Here is a 25,973-nt window from a genome sequence, read left to right as displayed (position 1 = left end):
AGATCTCAGGTACACGCTAACGTCTTCAAATCGACAATAACACATTATACAACAATGGATGTCGTTGATGGACACAATGGAGGAAGCTACTTCCAAATGCCATAAATGTTCATCAGGTCCGCGCTACAGGAAATGTTTACTTGAAATTATTCTTGCCAAAGGAGTGTCATCTAATTATTAAATCGGAAGGTTCACATACATACTTGTTCAACCAAGCAGTAAAATGTTTATGTGCTGTGCTCGATAAAAACATCAAATATTGTAGTCATAGTTGAGGATGACATGAATAGAAAACATTTTTGACATTCAAATCACATCAGGGTTGTTTTTCCTATTGTGCCTCTGTTTTTTGTCCTAAATTTTACCCGTTGGAATACAAAAGGAGAAATGAGAGGTGTGCTAAACCTGATGAGTGAAGTATGGTAATTAGCTGCAAACCACATCGTTTAGCTAATCTTTTTTATCCTCATGACAGAAACGCCTTACCTAATGACTTTTCTCATTTTTATATCAAAAGAATATCAAATCAAGACATCATTTTGAAGCAAGCCTCCTCTTGTCACCCATTTTCTTTCCACTGGTGCTTATTTTCACTTTCCCTCCATCTCACTCTGGTTTTTTACCTCAAGCCACACCCATGGGTCACATTACACACACACACACACGGATCCATGTGGTTTTCGGCAATGACATCAACCCTGACCTGGTGCGCACCCACCAGCAGCAGGGCCTCGTCTGACCAAACAAGGCCCACTCTGTCATCAAACAAGCAGCGTGGTAACCGTCTAGAACGAGAGATGTTTGAATACATACCTCCGTGCCATTAACCTCGTAGTCTGTCTGCTCGCTCTCTCGCCCGACCGACACACCCACCATCATCATGTCTGACTTGTGAGGAAAAACAGGCCGACCGTGTGCACATGCACGTGCGTGTTATGTCTGCGTTAGCAGCGCTGTTGGAGCAGGTTCAGACTCCGGGCCAAGATTACATTCCCACAGAGCCGAAGGCCCTCATACTTTATCTTCTCTCTCTCTCCTTTCCCCCCCCCCCTCTCTATCTTTCTTTCTCCTGCTTCTATTTTTCTCATGCTATGACAACATGTTTATGTGAAGTGATTCGGTAGCACAGTCGGGTAAAACGCAAACACGTACGCGGCGGGGTAAATATTAGTCAGGTTGCTACTCGACTCGGGAATAAAATCAACACGCCGCGCTCGGTGCGCGACTGCGTTCGGTTTGGGGTTCAGGGGGGTAATGTCTATTTGACACTTCTGTCACATGGCGGACACTAAATCAAATGACACAATGCACATGGCCTCGTTCGGGCTTACCTTTTTAGTAGCCCACGCAGCAGTTGCATGTCCAGCTTGGTGTGTTAGTCGTACTTAAGTTGGATGACTGACCCCACAGGTCATCGTGGCAATCAACTGCTATCGGGTTTGAGTATTATACTGCCTCCTTCTGGCCAAGGCGGGCACACCCGAAGGAGCAAGACAATGAATTGGATTGCGGCATTACATCATGAGACACAAAAATTGAATTTAAATATGTCATTGAGGAGTTTCCTCCCTGCTACGATCAGCTGGCTTTGTTTTGAATAGCACCATGCGGATTTGCAGTTGATCCTGCGCTCATGTCGTAATCCAGACGGTCTGCGGGATCCACACAGTCTGCTGCAGTCGGCACATAAATTCTCCACCCCTAATTGGATTTTTAATTGGATATCTGTGGGCGCATCCATAGTGAAGTCCTTCTTTAAAGCATTTGCCCAGAATTCAGTCATCCATCGTCTCATCTATTTCTCAAACTGAGCTTTTTATGCCAAGAAGCCTCCGGAGGGGTGTGGACGTCTGGGACTTTTTCGTTACAGGGGATTTTATTTTGGTCTGGCTCGTGCTTTTGAATTCATGTACATCCTCATCAGATCAGTGTTCGCTGTCCTGTTTTCTCCTCCGTGTCAGCTGACTCTGCCTCACCATCACACTGGGTTCCTTTATAGCACCACTAATACAATGAGCACTTCTCTGTCAGCCCGCCACCTCGCCCGTATATGCGCCCCGACATACCCACGCACCATAAACACCTCGCGTGTTCATCCGAGGAGCAAATATTGATGCCTTGACACTCCGATTATCCTGTCAAATCATCTCAAATGCATATTTTCCATGCAAAACATTATTGTTGGCTGCCTCTTATAAACTTCCATCACCACTCTGGGATCTGGAGAGCCACAAAGTGCATGAACAAACTTTCCAAATATATATGTCTGAAATTTTAAAGGGACTAATGCAACTGTGAGAACGCAAAGCTGCATAGTGTGAGAAACTATTTTCTCAACGACTTTCTGATATTTTCTTTGGATCTGTTTTTGGTGTTTGCTTGTGCCTGCCTGCCTGTGTGGCAATTTCCTGGCTCCAAATGATCGTGTTTATGCCAAAGGGGAGGAAACCTTTGGAGTTAGCCAAATTTAAGGTGATTAGCTGTTCCTAGGAAATGCTGGTAGTGGTAGCAACTCCCTCTAAGGTCTGAATCTGTAGTCCAGATACGTGCACACTGGGAATTAAAACACTCCGAGTTGGGAATATGGATCTGCAGGAAAGCCTAAATAAATAATGAACACATCACCTCAGTATAGTTTTGCATTGTTTCGTACCTCCAGAACGCCCAACTCAGCCATTATAGTCCCACTCGACAGGTGAGCGGAGCGCCCCGGGGGTTGGTTATTAGGCTCATTTACTTGTGTTGATAACTGATTTTTTTATTATAATTTTTTTTCCCCCGCCAACACATTCTTACATAAAATGGCAGTGTCTGGGCCTGTCAATGTTTTTATTGGTCGACTTTCTTCATTCAAACTTCCAATTGATACTGAATTATTTTTTTATTATTATCATGAGTCATTAAAATGTCACTCGTCAAATTTGAGCTTAAGCTCATATTCGTTGCGTAGTCATTTTGTGTGAAGTCAGGTACTGTAAAGGCTTCATGCCTTGGGCTGCTATGCCAAACTAGTTTGCCTTATGGATTTGAAAGGACTGTCGTTACAAATGTTACGACATTTCAACCTCCAACGTAGTGTTTTGTTTTTCTGCACATCATTGCATTCATTGGGTGTTGTTGCTCAGGCAAGGTGCTTTTGGGACACGATGAGACCTGCATGCTAGTACCTGTGATTGTTTACTGTACAAAATAGCATTGAATTATGATTTTTGCTATTCACAGCAGAAACACTATTTGAATTTGCAAATGGCATTTTTTTTTTTTTTAATATTTGGTTTGGTTGTATTTTTGCCTGACCAATAAGTCGTCGGCACTCATTTGATTATGTTTTGTTTAAACAGTTAATGCGAGGGAGTTTCCGAAAAAAAACTTGCATGTGCGGTTTATTTGAATTCTAAATTCTCCATAGGTGTGACTTTTGTATGTGCGCTGAAATGGCGACCAGTCCAGGGTGTAGCTGTCCAGCTGGGCTAGCCCACAACTCACCCGTCAGCCCTAATGAGGACCAAAAATAGATGGCGATTCCAGTATGGAAATAAAAAAAAAAAAAAAATGCTTTGGTGAGTTTTTACCACTGGGAATGTGAAAGCCATACCACTCATTAGCTCCTCGTTTGTGGTTGGGAGGAGCAGAGAGATGCAACTTTTTTTTATGGTGTCCAACCTCGAGGCTAAACGCCTTTTTTTACAGTTTTGAATACGACAGAGGATCCATCTGGATTTTTGGGTGCGGCCTTTATTTACATGCTTGACAGCTTTTTTTTTTGCACAAGCACTCTTCAATTCTAAACTGCAAGTCCCGCTCTGCTCTTTTAAAGGTCATACAACCACACATTCATTTTCCAAGCGATCCATGAAATATTTTTTTTAATTTCCTGTTTGTGCTTGATTTTGATTCCATCTATCGACGCCATCAACTCAAGCCGTGCTGCAATGCACCATCAAATGAGTCTCTTCTTCATTCTGGCAGTTTTGACATCTTATAGTGCTGTATATCATCTCTATTCATAATCCAATTAGTTTGCTTAACTCAGTTAAATGAGAAAGTGCCTGAAGAAGCACCAAATTCATTCTCTTGCCTTACTTCAGGTTAAAGTCTCCTCATAATTTAAAACAGTGTCAGAAGCAAATTAAATCACTCCTACTCGCCTGTCGGCTTTCTTGTCCTTAATAGAAACGAGGAAGGCGGTGAAAACATCCTGCTTTAGCTGGTGCCAAATCCGAAGGGGATAATCACACACAGAAACAGGATTAGGCCAGTTGACGGTGGGATTAGAGCTTCAGATAGGATTAGCGTTTTTGAGATCAGATTAGTGTAATATGCGCCGGATTGATTCTGTAAATTCACTGTTGGGGAAGCGTGCGAGCGTGTACACTGTACAATGCAGGCTCCGTAGAGTTCGGAGATGGAAAAGGAGAACGTGGAGCAAAGATATGAAGAAGCTCAGGTCCCCCCCCCCCACCACCACCACCACCACCTCTTGAACCGCTGAGATTTAAAATACAAAATTTCCTACTTTATTATGTGTAATCGAACTATTTGTATGGAGTGAAATCATGCAAAGGAATGCATGCGAGTGGAAAAACTAAATCAGTGCTTTCACTGTTGGCTAATGAAAAAAGAAAAAAAAAAAAGAATCCACAGCGGTCTAACTTTGGACGCCGGGCTCCTGTGTACATGACATCTGACCCGAGGCATTTCTTTAAAACATCACCCTGTTGGCTGTGAATAACTCCTGCTGTTTGGCTATTTGTGTGTACACAAATAACAAAGCTGTGACACACACTATATGAGGCGTGCTCAACTCTAGTCCTTGAGGTTTTAGATGTCTCTCCGCCGACGCACCTTTGTATTTTAGTGTTAAAGCTCAACCCATAATCTTTTGTGCCATTGTTGAGGCAGGGTGGTTAATGCCTCACTTGGGACAAACTGTAATTATTATCATACATAAACAACTCCCACCCATTCTAGTCTTTATTCTCAGTTGAGATACACGTTTTGTATTGTTTTGTGTCCACACTCCAAATCATTTCCCCCCATTGAGATGAATGGTAATCCTATTAATCCGTTCCAGCCTTCCCGCGTAACAAAAAACAAACAAAAAATTGCAGTTTCTTTTTTTTTTTTTAAATAAGAAATGTGCGTTATTTGGCCATAAGGGACAATATAATAGTCATACAGACACAAATGAGCAAGAGTTTCATAACGAGCAATAGCTTCATAACAACTGCAAGTGACTACAGTCATTGTCATTTGATGCTGGGGATAAAGAATAAATGACTTTGTTAAATTGTCTATCCACAGAATATAACCACAGAATAAGATTCCATATCCAGGTTTCTTATATATAATGCATATTGTTAGCATGCTAATCAACCTAAATATTTTCTGACATATGTGAGGTAGGGCTTGTTCAACAACGACCAACCACTGGGCGTGAGCCTTTTGAGTGTCTACTGCTGGCCAGCAAAACAAAGCTTCATTCACAGCGTGCGCCAGAAGAGAAAGCACTTTCATCTCCGTGTATGTTTGGACAGAAGTCGCTGGAACGCGGGCTGGAGAACAGTAGAGCCTTACATACTGGGATTCAAAGCATCCATACCAAACGACAGACCATCAAAGGTTCCACGTTGATGCTAATTATCGTGATATGTAAACATTAGAGAGAGTACCGAAATAGAATCTTTTAGCTTCTTCATCCACAAATTTGAAGTCAGTTATTAAAAACTGGATTAACAGTTGAATGGAAAGAAGAGTGCAAATTTTAGCTGTTGAATTGCAGCTGAAAAATGATGCTAAATGTTCCATGAGCTAACAGCAGCAGTGTTGTATAACTGAGTGGCGTTTTGCTTATTCCTTTAGGGGAGTCGAATATTTCTGTTTTCGCCGTGGGAGTATGATGTTGTTTAGATGACTAGGTGAAGCAAAGTGCATCTGTACTCCCGCATACCACTTGCTGAACGCCTCCTCCCCTCCCCTCCCTGAAAGGATGGGACCCAGCCCCACCCAGCATTCTTTTTACCTCACTTCATTGTTTGTTTAAACGTCGCATAGTTTCAAAAATTAGGGTGTGTAACGATTGAGTTGGAAGCACCGCGCGAGCAGGGCGTGATGTTTTTTTTTTTTTTAATACCACTTAGCATCTTCAATCAAGGCCGCACAGTAGCGAAAGAACCTTAGGAGTTTCTCGATTGGTTTGGGATGCGTACGTATTACTGCCACCTAGAGGACTAGAGTGGGACTCCTTTAATTCGTTTTTATCAGCAAATCAGAATGACCCGAATAAAGTTGTACGAGAATCGGAATCTCTGTTGCGTTCAATGCTACGTGATATAAATTGCACTTGAGGGGGTAAACGTCGGGACTGAGATTGGTTGTTATATTGTCACTAGTCTGGTCTTCGCTGTTGACGAGAAGTTTCTCTTCTACTTTATCATGGTTGTGTCATTAAAAAAATAACACAGGAGCTGTCATCAGGAGGCCTCTACTCATGGGTCAGTTTTTTATCAGTATTTTCTTTGTCATGCTTCTGTGCAATCCAGTTATCAAAAGTATTCAAGGAATCATTATGATGTAGCACAGGTGTCAAACCCAAGGCCCGGGGGACCAGATACGGCCCGCCACATCATTTTATGTGACAAATTTTGCATCAAATTCACATGTCAATACTGAAATCATTTGCAACTTTAAAAAAAATTGAAATATTACTAGCTATTCCTAGTTTTTAAAATATTTGAACAGTTTTTATAAAACGAGTTATTCATCAGTTTCTTGTGTAGCTGATACTATACATAATATGAGACGTTCATACATTAATTTGGGTTCACAATTTTAATGGCCTTCCTACGATGCGGCCCGCGACAAAAATAAGTTTGACACCCCTGTGTGAGCGTGTCTGGCTGCTCTGTTGCCGTGGATACCATCTCGAGCCACGACTTGATGTCTTGATCGGACGAACAAGCGCAAACATGGTGGAAGGGGTGATAGATGTTCTTTTTGTCCAAACCATCGTCCTATTTTTCTTTTAAATATACAGTAAAATGGCTAGCAGCAAAAGTAGATTTTATTTGAGGAATTTTCATGGTGCCTCACCTGTGAATCAATCCAGTGTCAACGTGTTGGGTCAAACGGGGTGAACGCAATGTGATCCATCTCCTCTGCTTAGCACACACGCATACGTTCGGCCTCCATCATGCTGACTGCGTGCCACTTTCATTCTCTGAATGAATGCCATTTGAACACATGCACCCAATGGTGTGTAATTTCCACTTTTGCACCCTGGTGAATTAAGTTCTCTGACGCACTTAAGCTTCACCAATGACAGGAAAAAAAAAATCCACCTTATTTTTTTTTTCTTATTCGTTTATTTTTAAGGGTAATGTTAAATATATTCTAATTTTGGGGGGCATAGTTTTTGCTATATTTATAGTTTAAAATACAAATATGAATATTATTTTACAAACGTTTTAGAGGTTGTCAGTGATTTGCAGTTTCAATTATAATAATCGACTGGCAGCCTCTGAAGTACATTGGTGTGTTGAATTGAATGAATCCATATCACGAGTTTCACGTTTTGAATCGAACTACTGAAATAAAGAGTGTAATTTTCCGAGATGCACTTATACACTTTCAATTTCAGCACTATATATAGACACACAAGTGTATTTCAGTCTCAACAAGCTCCCATTACAACTTGAGAAAGCAACTTCACACTAAGTGGACAAAAAGCCCCCCCTCCTGCAATCTTAGTACACTTCTTAGCCTTGACCCCATTCCCTCACCCTTGCACCTGTCTGGTAATCCAGTCCGAGTGAAAGTGAAGGAGAGCGAAGTCATGACAGACTACCGCAAGGTCTCCCAGTGGGGGCTGCTCAGTGAGGTCAAGCAGGCCCCTGGGCCTGTCTGTCTTTTCCAAACGTTGTTTGTCTGTTGTTGGCCTTTACGTCACGTGATGCAGGCCACCTGTTGTGTGACCCTGAGTGCATGCATTAATGGATTTTGTGTCGGGACCCCCCCCACCCCAAACACACACTCCCTGAAAGTATAATTAGTAGAGTGTATAAAGGATCTCTAGATGAGATTATTCAGAGGCTAAAATGCAAGTTTGTTTTTGTACGATAGATTACATCGGAATCACACAGGAAATGTGTTGGATGTCATATGATTAGCATGAGATTAGCATGAGACGCATCAATCATGGCCGCCTGGGGCAGTCTGACACAAACGTGCCCCCTGCTGGGAGTGACAGGAGTAGCATGCGGTTCATGAATAGAGCCATTTATGTTGTTGAATTAGTGATTTGTTCTTGACCTTAAGTATGTGCTTTCAATATTTTGCCAAGGTTGCCTTGCCTCACTTGTACATCAGGAAATCATATTGTGGACCCAAAATAAAGTAGAAAGGAGTAGTTGGCTATTTTGTATGGCATTATTATTACTCATATGAACCTTTTAAAAAAAATAAGTTGATGTAACGCTCAGGCGATGGCTTGCAGACCCCCTGAGGGCCCGCAAACTTCAGTTTGAGAACCACTCCCATAGTGGATTTTTACAAAGTATATACTGTGGTGTAAAATACACTGAAACACATTTGAGATACTTATTTTCAACGTCACGTTGAGCCCTTTCACCTTTTGAATGTTCATAACTCCAGATAAGATAAGGACCACCCTTGTCCTTTCTCTTTCAGGGCCGCTGTTCCAGAGAGAACTGCAAATACCTGCACCCTCCTCCGCACCTAAAGAACCAGCTGGAGATCAATGGCAGAAACAACCTGATCCAGCAGAAGAACATGGTCATGCTGGCCCAGCAGATGCAGCTCGCCAATGCCATGATGCCTGCCACGCAGCTACCGCCTATGGTGAGGAGACACAGCCACAAACACGGCAAAGTATCAAGTTCAGCCATCCCCTTCATATTTGAGCTTGGGAACCTTTATTTGTCCAAAACGCATCTAGGACTGTAGCTATCAAATCGGAATTGAATATTCTTCCGATTATCCCATCGATTAATAGGGCAATTGCTTCAAAAAAAAAATCCAACATTAAACACGTTAGATTATTTTGGTGCACTTGGTGTTGCCGACCCAGCATTTCACTAGTTACGTATGTCTTATTTTATTGATTTAATTGTGATGTACATTTCTCTTAAATTATAATATATCATATTGTGGCTAATTATTTTTTCTTTAATTATTTATTATTATTATTAATTATTATTATTTTTATTCTTTAAATAATTAAGTCATAATATGTGATGATAATAATAATAATATTTGAAGAAGAATTGATATTTCATTAACATGGGATTTCATACGCTTAGACTTCCTCCCACTCCTATTTGAATATGAAAAGCAAGTGCTAAGTGTTTTATTGTCTATTATTGATGGCTCAGTTTTCGGGGTGTGTATGTGTTAGGTTGCAAATAAATGTTCCAAAAAACACCGTACATGCAAGAACATACTACACACACCAGAGTTTGATCTTCCCTAGTGAGACTGCAGACTTGTGAAAATGGTGACAATGCAGCTCATTTATTATCTCTGCAGCAGATTTTATCATCTGCTTTATTGTCTGCACAACAAGATGTGTTTTGTTCACCCTAAGCTCATTCCACCCTTCAGCCCATGTTCTCGGTGACACCCGGCCTGGCCACCAACGCCAACGCTGCGGCTGCAGCTGCGGCCGCAGCAGCGTTCAATCCCTACATGAGCCCCGTGTCACCAGGCCTGATGCCCCCGGAGATCATGCCAAGCACCCAAGTCCTCATGGCCTCCAACCCCAACGTCAGTCAAGTCCCCAACGCTGCCGCTGCAGCCCAGAAACTGCTGAGAACAGACAGACTTGAGGTAACTGCAGCTTTTTTGTCTCGGAATGACATCAATTGACACAGCTGAAAATATCGAACGAAAATATATCAAAAACAAATGTGACCAGTCAAATCTGCAGTCGATGCATCATTAGGAATACAAATCATGATGCAAGACTAATACAAATGCTTGCAAGTATTTACATCATCAAGGGTGTATCCAGAACTGCTGTTTGAGAATTTGATTTAATCAAATCATGCGACAAACGCCACAATGAATTTTTATTTACTCAGTCCAGTGCAATTAGGTTTCTACTGCCCTCTACTGTCTCATTTGTGAACTACAGAAATGGTCCTTTATGAGCCAAGGCACATAAATGTCATAAATAATAAAATAATAATAATAATAATAATAATAATAAATCTCTCTACCCATCCACCACCAGACAAAAACGTCACAAATTATATATACTCAAATACTGATGAGCTCAGCCTCAATTCACTCACAAATATACAATCTGGGCTGTTTAGTTGAACACAAAGCTTTTAATCAAAACATACCTTATATTAACATAAAACATTCGTTAATGTGAATATTGCTACTGTTACAATTGAATTTTCCAAACTGGATAAATCTGAAGATCTGCAAGCCAACAGGTGGCTGCATAGGATAACTGTACCTCCTGCCACCTAGCGGTAGACAATTGAATTACTCTGTCTCCATGTTGTTGACATTGCTGCTTTATAAGAATAAATGTATTTTGTGTAAATGATAAAAGCATACTGCTCGGACCAAGTTGGAATCAATTCCTGCAGGACATTTTACACTAATGTGTTTTAGCGTATTTTAGCATTACTACTCAAATCTACTGTACCTAAAGATATATATATATGGAGAAATGTAATCACGAGGCCTTTTTTTTTCTGGTTAAAAGACTGCAGGTCTCATCCATTTTTAACCTTGTTGTCCTTTTTGGAACTGTGCATCATCTGCAAAGACAGATAAAAGCTTTGATGACTCATACTTCATCTGCATAAACATAAAACGCAGAGCCATTTGTGCTGGATCCACTGCTGTTTTTATGAGAGCAAAAATTGCTGAAGCATTAATGCCTTGTATTCCGGGAAAACATACAAAATAGAACAAAGAAAAAATGTAATTGTAAATCACATGGGCAACTTTGCAACAATAAAACAAATAGCTATCTAATTGTCTACCAGCTGCTTTTACATGGAGCACGGCAACTGATTCTTTTTTTTTTTTTTTTCCCCTGCTGTCGTCAGCTATAATCATAATGACCTCATAGGCCAATGAAAATCAGCTCAAAGAATGTGAAGCCTCAATAAGGGAGCTGGAAAATCATCACTGTGAGCATTGCAGATTAAGATGTCCATTTGAATTTGCGTTTTATTTTTTATATATGTTAAAAAAAAAAAAAAACGTTGAACATTACAACTGGAAATGTACCATATTTTCCGGACTATAAGGCGCACCTAAAAACCTAAAATCTTCTCAAAAGCCTATGAATCATGAATCAAAAAGACTATGGATCATTATTTTGTGATTATAAAGTAATTTGTTGCGTCTGAAGTTGAAATAAAAAAGATAAAATGGAGAATGATTTGATTTGGATTAAAAATCTGACATGATGCATTAATGGTGCGCCTTATAGTCCGGAGCGCCTTATAGTCCGGAAAATACAGTAAGTGTAACTCGCTAACTTAAAGCGGCTTGCTTGGTTTTATATATTTGATTTATTTTGTGTTGGTAACACTGTGTCTCTGGTTTTAGGTGTGTCGCGAGTACCAGAGGGGGAACTGTTCCCGGGGGGAGGACGACTGTCGCTTTGCACACCCCTCAGACAGCACCATGATCGACACGAATGACAACACCGTCACCGTGTGCATGGACTACATCAAGGGGCGGTGCTCTCGCGAGAAGTGCAAGTACTTCCACCCGCCGGCGCATCTGCAGGCTAAAATTAAGGCCACCCAGCACCAGGTGAACCAGGCCTCAGCCGCCGCTGCCATGGTGAGTCGTCTTGATTAATCCTGCGCCAGATTCCATTTTTAAATCCACCTTGGCTTGGGTCAGACAATACGAAAATAAAGGTAGTTCCTTCCTTTCTTGGGCCACTTTTTTGTCTATAGCTCCGCTTCTTCTTGATGTTATAAATGGGTTTTATTGTGGTGTAAGTTCTGTCTTTTAGCAATGGCACCAGCACAGTCTTCTGGTTATTGTGATTTCTTTTTTCTTTCTTATATGCTATTGCGGCTGAGAGCTAGAAGTGAATCATTGCAAAGTGACTCCGACTAGGATGTGCACAGTGAAACATCCTCAGATGTACTACAGTGAACCCTCATTTATTGCGGGGGGATATGTTCCAATCGGACAATTGGCGATACAAAGGCCATGTTAAATAAATGTGGATCATTTTTTCTGCTTTTTAGTCAAAAACCTGTTTTTGGTCAAACTGACGATCACCAAAGAACAGAAGAACAAACAAACTTTTATTTCTAAAACTTACTATAAATGTATATAAAAGTATTCCTCGGCACCCGTTCTGATTCACTTTTCCAATTAAGAGGCACATCTTGTTGGTTTTAAGCTTTTTAATTTATTCTCTTAATTAACATTTACTGTCAAAATGAAAAAAAAAAGTTCACCAACTTAATATCTATTTTGTCTACTCAAAATCCGCAAGCTTAATTCCAACATATAATGAGAGATACCATCCATAGGCTAACAGAAATTAGCATAGAATTTATACAACTTATATAACACAAATAGAGGAGCAACACATACAAAATGGAATATTTTTTTCTCGATATGACCACAATTAGGTAGCGGACCTTCTAAAAGCTTTTAGCCACGGCGTGTACGATGAGCTGCAATATTACGGGGGTTCACTGTATTCTGTTCAAGTTCAAATTAGCCAGTTCCATAATGACTGAACAATATTTTCATTGCTACGTCCATCCATTTGTGTGTGACGTTAACTAATGTAGACTAGTTAGTATCATGATGATCATGTAAGCGTTGAGCAGTAGAGCTACTATCCACATTGTGCATGCCTTAGTCCTGTAATCCCCTTGTAAAAATGCATTCCAATGATTTGTTTTTTTTATTTGTTTTTTTTCTCACCTATACCCAAACTGCACTGCTGCCCCCATGATGCACCTCTGCTTGCTGGTTTATGTTAATGCGCTTGAACCCCATTGGCCCATTGCCATCATGTGCTCGCTGCCTGCTAATTAAGACTCAGTCGGCTGTCAAATCACTGAAGCGACCCCTCGACGCAACCTTTGACCTGGTACTATGACCTTTCACCTTTTAGCTTGGCATGTGGCTTTGTCGTAGAGCAGTGTTTTAACTAATGCTCTTTGGTCGTCTTTTGTCTCAATGCAATGTCTGTTTTTTTCCTTCTGTCTTTCAATGTGTGTGATGAAATGATTGCGGCTCTTCCGTTTCGAGGGGGGGGGGGATGGTGGTGGTCCAAACGAGGTCACCTCAAATATGAATTCACAAAGAGCCGCAATCAGATCATCACATGTGGTGTCTTTAACACAAAGCTAGTGAGGGTTAGGGAAGCGTTTAAAATGGTAGCATGGCTTTTAATGTCTTCTGTCCAATTAGTCTTCACTGTTGTGGAGCACGAATGTGTTGCTAGTGCATGTCAGGTGGGGCTAAGAGGTCTTACAGGGGGTGATTCAAAAGAGATGGACCACGCCAACGGACCTCAAAAGTGGCCTCATGTCAAAGAGATCTTGAGACCTTTTTTGACTTTTGTCTGTGCGTGAACGAACCATCACTTCACACGGCTTCCATCATGGAGCTAGCAGTGCAGCCTCCCTCTCTCTCTCTCTCTGTGCTTCCACCTTTTGTTAGTAGCTGTATTGTCGTTCTTTAATTGTTAATGCTTGCTTATGTTGCATTTAGTTAGCCAGGTTAATATTACCAGTGAAGATGATAAACTCACGAATGCTTACTAGCCAGTAGCTCCAGTAAGCACCATGCTCCTGCTTGTGTACTAGTACATGTGTCCGAGTGCTGCTTGCTTGCTACTGATGACATGATCCTATTGTTGATGTACACACAAGGATGTTGTAATGATGCTCCTACGATGTGTTCTAACATATCTTCCATTTTTTTTTTTTTTTTTTTTTGGTTTTGTTTTCCAACTCATCTTTTTACCCCTCCTCCCCTCTCATCACTGACCTCCCGCTCATCTGGCTGGGCAGGGTATGGCCCCCAGTGTCATGGCTCCCCTGCCAAAGCGGGCGGCCCTGGAGAAAGCCAACGGGGCCTCTGCTGTGTTTAACACCGGCATGCTCCAGTACCAACAGGCCCTGGCCAGCATGCAGTTTCAACAGCAGGCCGCTTTCCTCCCATCAGGTATGCAAACCGTAAGCTTGACGGACCTCGCCCGGATCGGCCCAACCCGGAGTTGGACAGATGGCCGCTCGTAACATTGTGAACCATCTATCGATAGAGGGGACATTATAATAGATAGCTCAAGATGGCTCATTGTTTGCTTGTTGAGAAGAAATCACACGCTTATTTCTCTCAAAGCACATCGAAACTGGGCGGCTTCCACCAAGCGGTATGGTTCCTTTTAATTTCTTGCAGCGTAGTTGAAATTTGAATACACAGTACAATACGCTGAAATCCCCAATCGATGAATTGAACGATATATTTCATCCACTTGAATGCTTTATTGTGACTCTTCCAGTCTCTCCAGACCTCGGTTGTAACTTGCTGATGACACACTTTTTCAAAATGTTTCATGGTTGAAATTTGGATTTTCTAGGTGTCGTCTTGGTCACATGATTTGAGGACTGGTTAAAGCATTTTTAAATACCACGTATTGACTGCACCTAGTCAGTTCTTAAATAGGTCAAATCACAACATATTAAACCAGACCGTCCCGCTTGGTCAAAACGAGGCATGTGGGTACGTTTTCACCACCTCGTAAAAAGCGAACCGCTTTCAGTTGATCGAGCCGCGTGTAAACGGCCCATCGCTTTGCTAGTTTGCTGATTGACAGTGGTGACTTATATTTAATGACTGGGGCTAGTGGTGGAGCTGAGATGCTGATGTGTTGACATCTGGTAATCTAACAGGCTGTACACATTCACCCTTCCTCACGCCTGAGTTCAGAATGTTTTCATACTTGTACGAATATGTCAAAAAAAAAAAAAAAGCACATTGACTGACCAAGAAATATTAACCCCCCACACACCTTATCTCTCCCCCTCACTCTAACGAACCTTGTGACGGGCTGTTTTGATTTCTCTTCCCCCTATCCAATCCACTTCCTGTTGCACTGCATGATGGGCAGGCTCAATATTGTGCATGACCCCTACAGCCGGCGTTGGTAGGTTCCAGTTCTCCTTTTTCAGTTCTGTGTGACTTCCTGTCTGTGGCTCGCATGTGGCATCAAAATTTAGTTTTGTTCGTTAAATGCGGTAAACTAAATTGTGATGTTTTGTGTAAAAGGCAGATTTGATCTCATTCACATGTATTCATTGTATTTAGTTCAAGTGATATTTTATTTTGCTGTTTGCTTGAACACTTACCCTCTCGTGCTCGTTAACTTTGCTCTTGGCTGCTCATCCTTAAGAGTGGAAGACGCTTTTGAAATAATTAAACACCGAGGGGGATCCATTTGAACTTTGCCCCTTCTCGTCCTCTGCCGCAACCACTCACTCAACTTATTTGTTCAATTTATAGATTTTCACTGTTGGCCAGAAACCCAGGATGTCCAAATATGGTCATTTCTTTTATACTTTTTTTTTTTTTTTTACAAGTCAATATAATTATTGGCCAATTTAAAGTGTTGAAAACAACAATAATGAGTCAAAATGTATTGGATATATATTTTAGTGGACCTGTTTTGTTCAAAATATATAGCTTGAAAGTTTCATTTACTGCCATATTAGCACTTAATTCACTATAAGATAGATATAAAGAAAAAAATATTTTCATATCACTGTACTGAAATTAAAAATGATGCAACTATTTTTTTTTTCCTCACACTGTTCATGGTCAGTCGGCAGAGAAACAAAAGGGACTGCGTGAAATGGAATCCCTCGAGAATTTCCTCTCTTGCACTCTCGTCTTCCCCTTCTGTTATGTTTGTGTGTGTGTTTGTGTGCGTGGCTACACACTGCTCCTGTATGCATTTGTGCTTACATGATTCTCCCCTCCAAAAAAGTTCCCATGATGCACGGTGGTACCCCAGTCACTGTGTCTGCAGCCACCACATCTGCCACAAGCGTTCCCTTCGCAACTGCCTCCACCAATCAGGTTTGCACCTCAACCGTCTCTCTCTCTCTCGCTCTCTTTTACTCTCTCTCTCTCTCTCACGACACATGGATGATGCTCTGTCTCACAGCGAGTGGGTGGGGTTGCAAAATAGGCGGGACTCCCTCTTGTTGGCCTACACTAGAGTCCAACTTGCCAGTGTGTACTAAGAATACTCGTCTTTCTTTCTTGGGAAACAAATTGTGTTGCATTTGAATGTGTGTCCTCGTTGTAACAACCGTTTTTTGTCCTTTCCTATTTTGAGGACTCTTCCTTATCAAAGTTGACTACCAACGAATACATGCAATTGGTATGTATGAGGTAGTTTTTTTGAATTTTTTTTTTTTTTTTTTTTTTTAAATCCTCCCGTCCCTACATTCACCATTCGCACAGCTCGTGCAACAGCTGCTATCTGTGCCCCCTTTGGTGCTTGGCTTTTTTTCTTCTTTTTTATTTTTTATTTTTTTATTTGACATTTTTCGCTGCTGCTTTCCAGCACGTAAATCCCAGCTCTACCATGTTCCAGTCCAACAGTCTCAATATTATTACGGGCAAGTTTTAGAATGAGCCACTTTTGTGCGTTATGCTGTTGAGTTGTGCAGGTCAACAACATGGAGGACTTAGATTTGCATGGGGGAAACCAACCCACTGTCCCTTTACTGCCTTAATAATAATAATAAGTGCTGTTAGTCCGATTCTTTATTATTATTATTTTGATTCTGCTCACTTTTGTCCTCCATATAGTACATTTAATTTACACCATCAAATTTCAACATACTCCACATTTTTTCTCATTCCACATACAATTTACAGTTTTCCCACAATTTAATATTTAACATCTCCGCATTCATTATCAATCAGACAGACAAAGAATATTCAATTTCCACTTTGAAAACCCTAAGCCTAAATTGAAACCTTAATTTGAAACCAGTTTCAATACGTTCAAATGAATCCTCATTCATGACACGAATTTTAGCATTTCAGCATTCAACACATTTTCTGCAGAAATTGCACATTTTCTAGTAATAATAATAATAATAATGCTTTCCCTCCCCTTCTTCATGCTCTCACTCCAGTGTAGCTTTTCTACTGTCGTCTCTATCTTTTTACATTTCTTTGTTTTTAAAGCTGACAACTTCTCTTAAAGTGACAGTACGCCGTTAATCTGTGTGCTCCGCAACTATATTTTGTGTTTGAACGGCTCTCGGGTTAATCACGTGTCTGCTTTCTACCCCTCCCCAGATTCCAATAATATCTGCAGATCATCTGAGTAGTCACAAGTACTTGACTCAAATGTAGTTCCTCTCAAGAACAGTGAGTCTCTGTTTCAACCATCACACATACACTGTTGATGAAAAATTTGGGTTATTTGGTTTTGGATTCAAACTCAATATACACTATGACCTTTACAAGTAAACTCCTCGAAACTTTTTAATGTCCAACCGTTTCAGTACTTTTTACACAATGTGGCGTTAGCTTGAAAAAAAATCTTCATGGCAAAAATTATTTGATCTTTGACTATTTCTAAGAATGTCCACTATAAAGCATTTCATGTTGATCCTGAAATTGAACCCCAAATGCCACATTTCCCAAATTTGTGAGTAATTATTTGTGTGTTCTTGTAAATCCCAATAGCATCTAATCCCCCAACCTCTCTTTCCTCCACTTACAGATCAAATGAATGTGCGCTGGCACCGTCCAAGCCGAAACAGTTCAGCCTTTATTTCCATAAAAACTTCAGAATGTCAAGCAACGGGATTGAGGAGGGTCTGCCATCTAGCAAAACATCCAAGGTGCAACCCGTGCCATTTTCCCCACATGTCAAAAGCGGTGAGAGAAGAGGCCATCTTGGTGCCTGCGGAGGGAGAGGGGGGTAGGAGTGGGGGGGTCTCATCACACCGCTGTACATCAAAATCAAGGCGCTCAATTGGATGTAATTCACCGGACGCAGAGAAGGTCAAAAAGTTACGTTGCGCGAGTCATAGTACACCTCTGGTACGTCAGGCGACCAAGATTTCTTTTATTCCTTTCCTTTTTTTGTTTTTTTTGTTTGAATTAATCAGCCATATTTCATCGTTTACAAAAAAAAAAAAAAAGACATGCACCTTGAATTTGAATCGAAATGAGAGCGGCACAGCCATTATGAAACAGGAATCTGCTAAGACGATTGAGCGTGTGCAGTATTTTGTGTGTGTGTGTGTGTGTGTGTGCGCGTGTGTGTGTGTTTAGTGACTAGTCAAACTAGACACGGATGGATGACTAAATGACGAGGCATGGACATATGAATGTTGTGGGTGAACCAACATACCTGTGTACCTTGAAAGCACAGCCAAGCTTGCTCTTCTCACCTTGTCATGTGCCATGGAGGCCATACAGCTCAAACCAGAGTGTTGTCTCAGCAGTGTTATTTGTTTACCGAGGGTAAAATCTAAAAAAAAAAAGAATAATAATAATGTTGTATGGCTCTTAATATTGTTTAAGAAATGTTCATAATTTTAGAAGTGAGTTTTGTGCTAATTTTTGTGTTTTTAAAATCTTTTAATTATGACCTTTAAATGGACAAAAAGTGTAGATTCTCTTTTCATCGACTAGAGTGCTGTTATTTTATTGTGGGTTTTTTTTTTTAGCTTTGTCGGGATTTTGTTGTCGCTCAAGTCCATCGACTCTAAAGCCTTTTAATTAGTGGTGTGCAGCTTTAACTGACTTGTTACCCTTCTCCTCTTTTGCAGAGTTTTAACTTTGTAAAAGAGGAGAACCGTTGAGCTGCGTGCGAATGGCAATGTAAGACGAAAAGGTCTGTTAGGTCATTGTAACCAAGAAAAAAAAAAAAAAAGTACACTTGAATGATTGTTTGTCCATGTCAATTGTCACTGAGTCAAACTTAACAAACGGCAGCGGTTCCCAACACACCTTTGTCAAAATTACAAGAGTATTAAGCCAAAAATATATATATATATTTATCAAAACGAATATTAAGGAATATTATGAATGAAAACTGCCAGAAACCTTTGATGTAACATTAGTTTTATTGTCATAACATCAGCTTTTGTCCTCATATTACAGCTAGGTATTTCTTATACATTCTTTTCTTGTTGTTTTTTAAAAAAAAAAAAAATTCAGAATTTTTTTTTCTTATGACTTTTAGCTTTACGATCTCATAATTATCATTACAGCTGTTTCCTGAATATATTTTTTTATTTTTGAAAAAAATAAGTTTTTTCTCATATTATAACTCATAAAATACTTATTTCCTCATGCCATAGCTATTCACCAAATAAACGCTATTCTCATTTTATTACAACTTTTTTGCAAAAAAAATCAATACGTTATTCTCCCTTTATTTTGTTGGACTGTTCAACGACTTTTATATGGTAATACAGCGTTATTATCATAATTCATAGATCTAAAGTCATAATTATAGTAAATATACAAAAAGTACTGAAATAATAATGGTCTCATCTCAATTTACTTACAAGTTCCGTGAAATTCTGTTTATCTACAAACAAAACTATTATTCTGGAGTTTGAATATGTATCTAATGGACGAGTATTTTAGTTCCGCCTATCATTGTATGTAGATAAATGAAAAAGAAAACATTTGTAACAAATAATCATTTCCGGACATTTTCTTTTACCATCGCTAGCCAAAACGTTAGCTAAAATGTTGGGAATCACTGCCTTCAAATAAAAACACACCCCTGAAGGTTTAACTTCCAAACCGCAGAAACCAAAAGTCTTTTTACAGCATCTCTCGTCGAGGAATCATTTTTGTTGGAATAACTTTTTATTTGTACCAGAGTTGTGTTCATCCGAATGTTGTGTTGCCACAGAGGTGTGACTGCGCGTCTTTAGCGATTGTATTGTACCTAACAAAGCCTTAGATGACCATGAATGGGTCACGGCCCAAACTTGTCAATCACCATGCAGGTAAAGAGCACCAATGATGTTTTCTAGTTATCTCACACGCCGCTTACGATACGTTTGTGCTTTCTCTAGGTAACAATTCTTCTCTTAAAAATCCATTTAAGAGCTTTTATGTACTACTTAAGGATTTGAATCTTTTTGACATGCATAGTTGTAGATGTTTCTTTGTTTTTCTTTTTTTTTTTGCCTTACTATATTACTATATTACTTGACAACATTGATACGTATAGCCCTTGTAGATTTTGAGGTTGTATGAAATTCATAATCTTTTTGTTTTCAAACCATTTATAAATGATAACGATTTAAATATTCATGTCATTCATATAGCTGGATGTCTTTTTTTTTTTTCTTCCTAGTTGGTTGGTGTTACATTATGTTTGTTTTGTGGTATATGTGGAATTAGTTTTGCTGCGATTGCAGCAACAACCATTTTCCTTGTCGACGTGTCAAGATCATATTTGAAAATATATTGTATCAATCGATAGATTGTCCATGTTTTAGGGTAAACATTGTTTTCTACTGTATCCATTTCAAAGAAAAATTATGTCGTTTGGTTGGAAATATTTCTTTAATTTGCCCTGAATGTCAGGCCAAAATAAGCAGTTGAGATTTGAGGGTGTTTGGATATTATTAATGTTATTATTATTATTGTTTGTTTGTCGGGTGGGGGGAGGGCTGATTGGTGAGGATAGGAGAGAAGACTTTCCCCTGCTGGTGAAGTCAGAAATGCTGCAGATGATGAGTTCTAACCTAAGGGACGAAGGTTGTGACTTTTTGCACTTCTGTATATAGTCAAATAAACAGAGACAAATGTGTATCATATTGAGATTATTTTGAATAAAAAAAAAAGATCTATAATTATAGGGAATTTTGTTAGATTAATTTAAATTCATAAATCAGAAGACCAGCTAAAATTGCTTGCAAAGAAGGGCACTAGTTTCTTGGCCAATGCATTTGGAGAAAGCTATGCGCTTTTTGTCTTCTTTTATCAGTGGCTAGTTTTGCCTGGGAATGTTTTTGGGGGAATAATGGTCTCCCTGTCCTGCTTAATCCATCCCTTCAAATGATCCCAATATTTCATTTGTTGGCCACATCACTGCTCCTACGGTTCACTTGATTCCCCCCCCAAAAAAAAAAAAAAAAAAAAATTCCATTATGATTTGACTGCATGTAAAGAAAAACATAGCTATGTAAGCGTTCACAATAATCCGCACAGTAGATAACAACCACAGTGGGGGAGAAATAACACTTTTCCAAACAACTCATCTTACGCTTGTGTGATTCAATAGTTTCCGAGCAAATATGTTATTTAAAAAAAAAAAAAAGAGGAAAATATGAGCACTCATCCAACCCGAATACTTTTCCAGAGCCATATATAGTATATCTACATATTTCCAGTCGACTCACAGCAAGTTGTGTTGCTCTGCTCTTCAGATTGTGCGCTCAGCAGGCGAAGGCCGGCCACGCCAAATGCACATTTGGGCAAAGGCAAGTCTTTCAAATGAATGTAAAGTGGCTGCTGTATTGTTGCTATAGAACCAAAGCACCAGATTCTCCAAAACCAGACGTTCAGTCCGTCTCTTCCCTGCTGGGGGCACACACACAAATCCACGCCAATGCTTTTTGCCCGCTTTTTACTTGTAAGTGCAACTACCACTTATGTATTCGCTAACAGTTGCCACACGATGATGTCTGATTTGTTTATGCACACTTGATTGTTGCCATAATTGACTCTTATCTGTATGGATGAAAAAAATAAATAAAAATGATTTGATTTGCTCATGCAACACGCGTGTGTTTTTTATTTTCAATGTAAGGCAACCTCTGCCATGACGTGCCCATGTGAGCAAGCATCACACGCTGCCTTCAGGGCGACCTTGTGACATGACTCCATCGAGGCTCTTGTTTGACAGATGTAGAAGGGTACGCTGGTGGTGCCCACGAGACCGCCCCGCGTTGTGAACTGGGTCACACGACTGAAAAATGTAACATGTTAAGCGGAAGACAGTAATATGCAATATAATTGGTTTTGTCTTCAGCAGATGAAATGCATGCTCAATCGGATTCAGGTCAGGTGATTGACTTGGCCATTGCTTGACATGCTATTTCTTTGCCTTGAAAATTGTTTATTTTTCTGTATGGCTTCGGGTCATCCCATCTGCATCATGAAGCACCATTTAATGGGTTTTGGAGCATTTGGTTGAATCTGAGCAGATGATACTGCTTGAAACGTCAGTAAATGGAAGGGAACCAGTTCCACTAGCCCACCTAGCCATGAAACAGTTGAGCAGTGAATTGTCCCAGTAATTTCCATCCCTTAAAAAGTGGGAGGCAGATATACAAACTGAAAAATAATGTAAAAAAAAAACTGACTAAAATCGTCTTTAAATAAACAAGTTGCTCAGTATCATCACTCCACAACAAATATTTTTTAAATACTTCAAAAAAACTATTATTTGTCAAATACATATATGTTCAGGGAATCCAATACAAAAACAAAACATTTCACACCAAGCATATTTCTTTTCTCTTCATGAAATAAAAACAATAACTTGGAAAAATATAATAAAATAATAATTTAAAAGCCACCGTGTGCAGAAAAAAAATTGATAACAGCTTTTTGTTTGCAGAAACTGATATGAAAATAGTCTATCGATCCTTTGCTGACGTCATTGACTTATAGCTATTTAGATGCATCCGAAAAATATAATAAAATAATAATTTAAAAAACTGCTTGACTAAAAAATAAGCCACCGTGTGCAGAACAAAAAAAAATTGATAACAGCTTTTTGTTTGCAGAAACCGATTTGAAAATAGTCTATCGATCCTTTGCTGACGTCATTGACGCTATTTCGATGCATCCGCCCAGCGCTCGAAGTCAAGGCGACGCACGTTTCTGGATGACGTCTCCTTTAAGAAAGCGGAAGTGAGGCTGCAGGCTGTTGACGCGCTGAGGATGTGGACAGGAAATGCCATGCAAAACGAGCAGAAGCGTGATCGCTTCTCGGGTTCCTCCTCGGCGCACTTGCACAATCGGCGGATCGCCGAAAATGCGTCTCGGTTGACGCCGCCGATGCCAGCGTCCAGGGAGCGGTCGCTCTCTGCCGGGGCCGCGCGCTTGGTGTGATTCTCCGTTGCGAGTCTGCTAGCTCTCCCGGCCTGCACGCCTCGAAGGCTTCGTCGCGGAACAACATAAAGGAGGTATTTGGCTATTTTCTTCTATTCCGCCTTTGGCCATGAGGGAATACAAAGTGGTTGTTTTGGGCTCGGGCGGAGTCGGGAAATCGGCCCTGACGGTTCAGTTCGTGACTGGCTCCTTCATCGAGAAGTACGATCCCACTATTGAGGACTTCTACCGGAAAGAGATCGAAGTGGACTCATCCCCGTCCGTGCTGGAGATCCTGGACACGGCCGGTACGGAGCAGTTCGCTTCAATGCGGGATCTGTACATCAAGAACGGGCAGGGCTTCATCCTGGTCTACAGCCTGGTCAACCAGCAGAGCTTCCAGGACATCAAGCCTATGAGGGACCAGATCATCAGGGTGAAGAGGTACGAGAGGGTGCCCATGATTCTGGTCGGCAACAAGGTGGACCTGGAGGCCGAGAGAGAGGTGTCCTCCGGGGAAGGCAAGGCCCTGGCCCAAGACTGGAACTGCCCCTTCATGGAGACCTCGGCGAAAAACAAAGGCTCTGTGGATGAACTGTTTGCAGAAATTGTCAGACAGATGAACTACTCCACCGTTCCGGCCAGAGGTGACCAGTGTTGTTCTTGTGTTCTGCTCTAAAAAAACAAAACACAATCACATAGTTGTGCTTTTTAAATCATGCCTTTTTACTTTTAAAGTATTTCTGCTCACACTGTTGTCTTATGGTTTCGCACAATTGGACAAAAATCGATGATGTATAATAATTAAGGTTGCGATGGGGTGAGCAATATTTGGAAATATTTCAAAGTGGAGACTTTAAGTGGGTCATTTCATGGGAAGGTGATGACAGTGAACTCTCGCATACCCACAGATTTGCAGATTTTTTTTTTTCCGTAATGTTGTTTAAGTAACATCACACTCTTGAAATAATGACCTAAGTCATATTTTGACAAAAAACGGGATGCTGACCTTTGCTGAAATCTTCTCCATCCTATTTAGTTAAATCATTTCTATCCATGGAATGAAATTGTCAATATATATATATAGAATATAATTTTTTGTGTTTTCTGAAAAACTGAACAAATAATGACTTAGGCCATTAATTTACTTTTGTTTTCTTTTCCATTCTTGCCCATGATTTTTACTGGGTGTTAATGATACACAGATTTTTAAATCATTTCCCACATGTAAGGACATTACAGTATCCATAATTGGCTTGGTCTTGATCCTTTGCCAAAAGTGAAAATCCACCAATAATTGACTTGTATTTATGACCGCCATCATTTCCCACCCCATCAAATATTCAAAATCCTTATTAAGACCCAATCTTCCAAATTGTAAGGTTCCCGGACTATGCCATTTATTCCTTTTGAATTCCAGTTGACTCCCATGGAATGTTTCCAACTTTGAAAGTTGACAGAACTTTGTAACCCTACTCTTCTGGAAATGTGTTTACATGGCAAAGTACTTGAATGTTTCTTGGGATTTTTTTTCTTCCAAATATAGCTTTCTTTGTACAATATTGACTTTTATCTGGAAATGTGCCTCAGTGGGAATGTCTTATCGTGAAACCTAAGAGACTTTTTTTTTTTCTTTCTCAGTACTGTTTTAATAATCTCTTGTGCTCAGTGGTGGAGTCTGTGTTATGTCGGTCACTTTTAATATATTTTTTTTCTGGGGAGGGGGGGCGGATGGTGTGAACTAGGGATGGGCATTTTAATAATTTTAATGTCGTTAGCCTTATAACATAATTGCTTGAGCCCGTTTTTAACATTTTCTTAAAACAAAACAAAAAATATACAACTAATTCAACAAACAAGTCCAGTTGCTTACAATGACCTGAATTACTGAAAATCCAAACAGATTTAAAGACATTTTAAAAAGGACCTTTTTAAAGATATTATGACAGTAAATTCAAAATAACTTGGGCAATTATGCTAACAAGAAAAAAAAAAATCTTGGCATTTTCGTCTTTCTGCGTTTTATTTTCCAAGTAAACAATATTTTAGCATTGTTTTCTTCTTCGGGGTTGCAAACAAGTTGAGACTGAATCAATAGCACCCCCACTGGTTGCAGTGTAGTACTGCGCTTAATTTTACTCCGAGATGGGATGAGAACAGCAGCTATTAGTGCTCGTGTGTCTGCCTTAAAGTTCAGGGTTCCAATCTTGGCCCCAGACCTTCTTGTGTGAAGTGTCCATGTTCTCCAGCTTCAAAATATTTTTTTTTTTTTTCTGAGCTGTGATCTCTAGCTTCTTTGTTATGCTAAATTGAAGAGTCATAAATGCTTATGTGTATGCCCATCCCTGGTATGATCTTGTTTTGATTTTTTTTTTTTTTTTAAGTATATCTTTTCCGAAATGTCGGAAGTGTATTAACGATGGACCTTGGACTTGGTGCACAAGGACCTTAAGTGCGTTGCTGTCGCTGCATGAGGTCGCGTCAGTTTGACCACATGTCAAGTGCCTTCCCTGCGACTGTGCCAAGTGACGAGCCCTCCTTCCTCTGCAGTGCGTCTCCATGGCAATCAGATTTTTTTTTTTTTTTTTAGCAGTTAAGAGTTTTTCCTATCAGGCCCTATGTCGAGGTACTGCGTTGAAGAAGCCATGAGTGATGGTGTTAAGTTGTTCTGTTTATTCCTTGAAGATGTGATGAGAACTTTTTATTGTGATGATTCTACCTTTGGACAAAATCTGTGATGAACCTTGTCAGTTTTGAGAGACTTGTAATACAAAAAGGCATTTTATGTACTATTGACGTCTGCGCCTTTCTTGCTTAGTGCAATTTACACT

The 25,973-nt window shown here is 40.1% G+C and overlaps 2 protein-coding genes across 15 annotated transcripts in view; both read left to right on the top strand.

Annotated features, from left to right (window-relative positions):
• Positions 1-21,823, top strand: part of mbnl1 (muscleblind-like splicing regulator 1) — a 35,195-nt gene extending 13,372 nt beyond the window's left edge. For 5 of the 14 annotated variants that reach the window (XM_049748337.2, XM_049748335.2, XM_049748332.2 and 2 more), the window contains 10 exons: positions 8,689-8,859; positions 9,622-9,846; positions 11,599-11,838; positions 13,067-13,120; positions 14,049-14,202; positions 15,149-15,184; positions 16,025-16,116; positions 16,379-16,423; positions 17,356-17,427; positions 17,786-21,823. In XM_049748337.2, the coding sequence (XP_049604294.1) occupies positions 8,689-8,859; positions 9,622-9,846; positions 11,599-11,838; positions 13,067-13,120; positions 14,049-14,202; positions 15,149-15,184; positions 16,025-16,116; positions 16,379-16,423; positions 17,356-17,412 (1,074 nt within the window). In that variant the 3' untranslated portion in view covers positions 17,413-17,427; positions 17,786-21,823. The remainder of the gene's footprint in view (positions 1-8,688; positions 8,860-9,621; positions 9,847-11,598; positions 11,839-13,066; positions 13,121-14,048; positions 14,203-15,148; positions 15,185-16,024; positions 16,117-16,378; positions 16,424-17,355; positions 17,428-17,785) is intronic. The other 9 variants (XM_049748338.2, XM_049748340.2, XM_049748341.2 and 6 more) reach the window with 9 other exon arrangements.
• A 1,139-nt stretch (positions 21,824-22,962) lies between these two features.
• On the top strand, positions 22,963-25,931 carry LOC125985463 (ras-related protein Rap-2b). Its single transcript, XM_049748352.2, has one exon. The coding sequence runs from the start codon at positions 23,273-23,275 to the stop codon at positions 23,819-23,821; it is 549 nt and encodes a 182-aa protein (XP_049604309.1). The 5' UTR covers positions 22,963-23,272; the 3' UTR covers positions 23,822-25,931.
• Positions 25,932-25,973: the final 42 nt, after the last annotated feature.

The sequence above is a fragment of the Syngnathus scovelli genome, chromosome 17 (assembly GCF_024217435.2).
Source record: "Syngnathus scovelli strain Florida chromosome 17, RoL_Ssco_1.2, whole genome shotgun sequence".
NCBI lineage: Eukaryota > Metazoa > Chordata > Actinopteri > Syngnathiformes > Syngnathidae > Syngnathus > Syngnathus scovelli.
The sequence above is the reverse complement of the archived record's forward strand: the minus strand, read 5'-3'. Positions and strand labels throughout refer to the sequence as shown.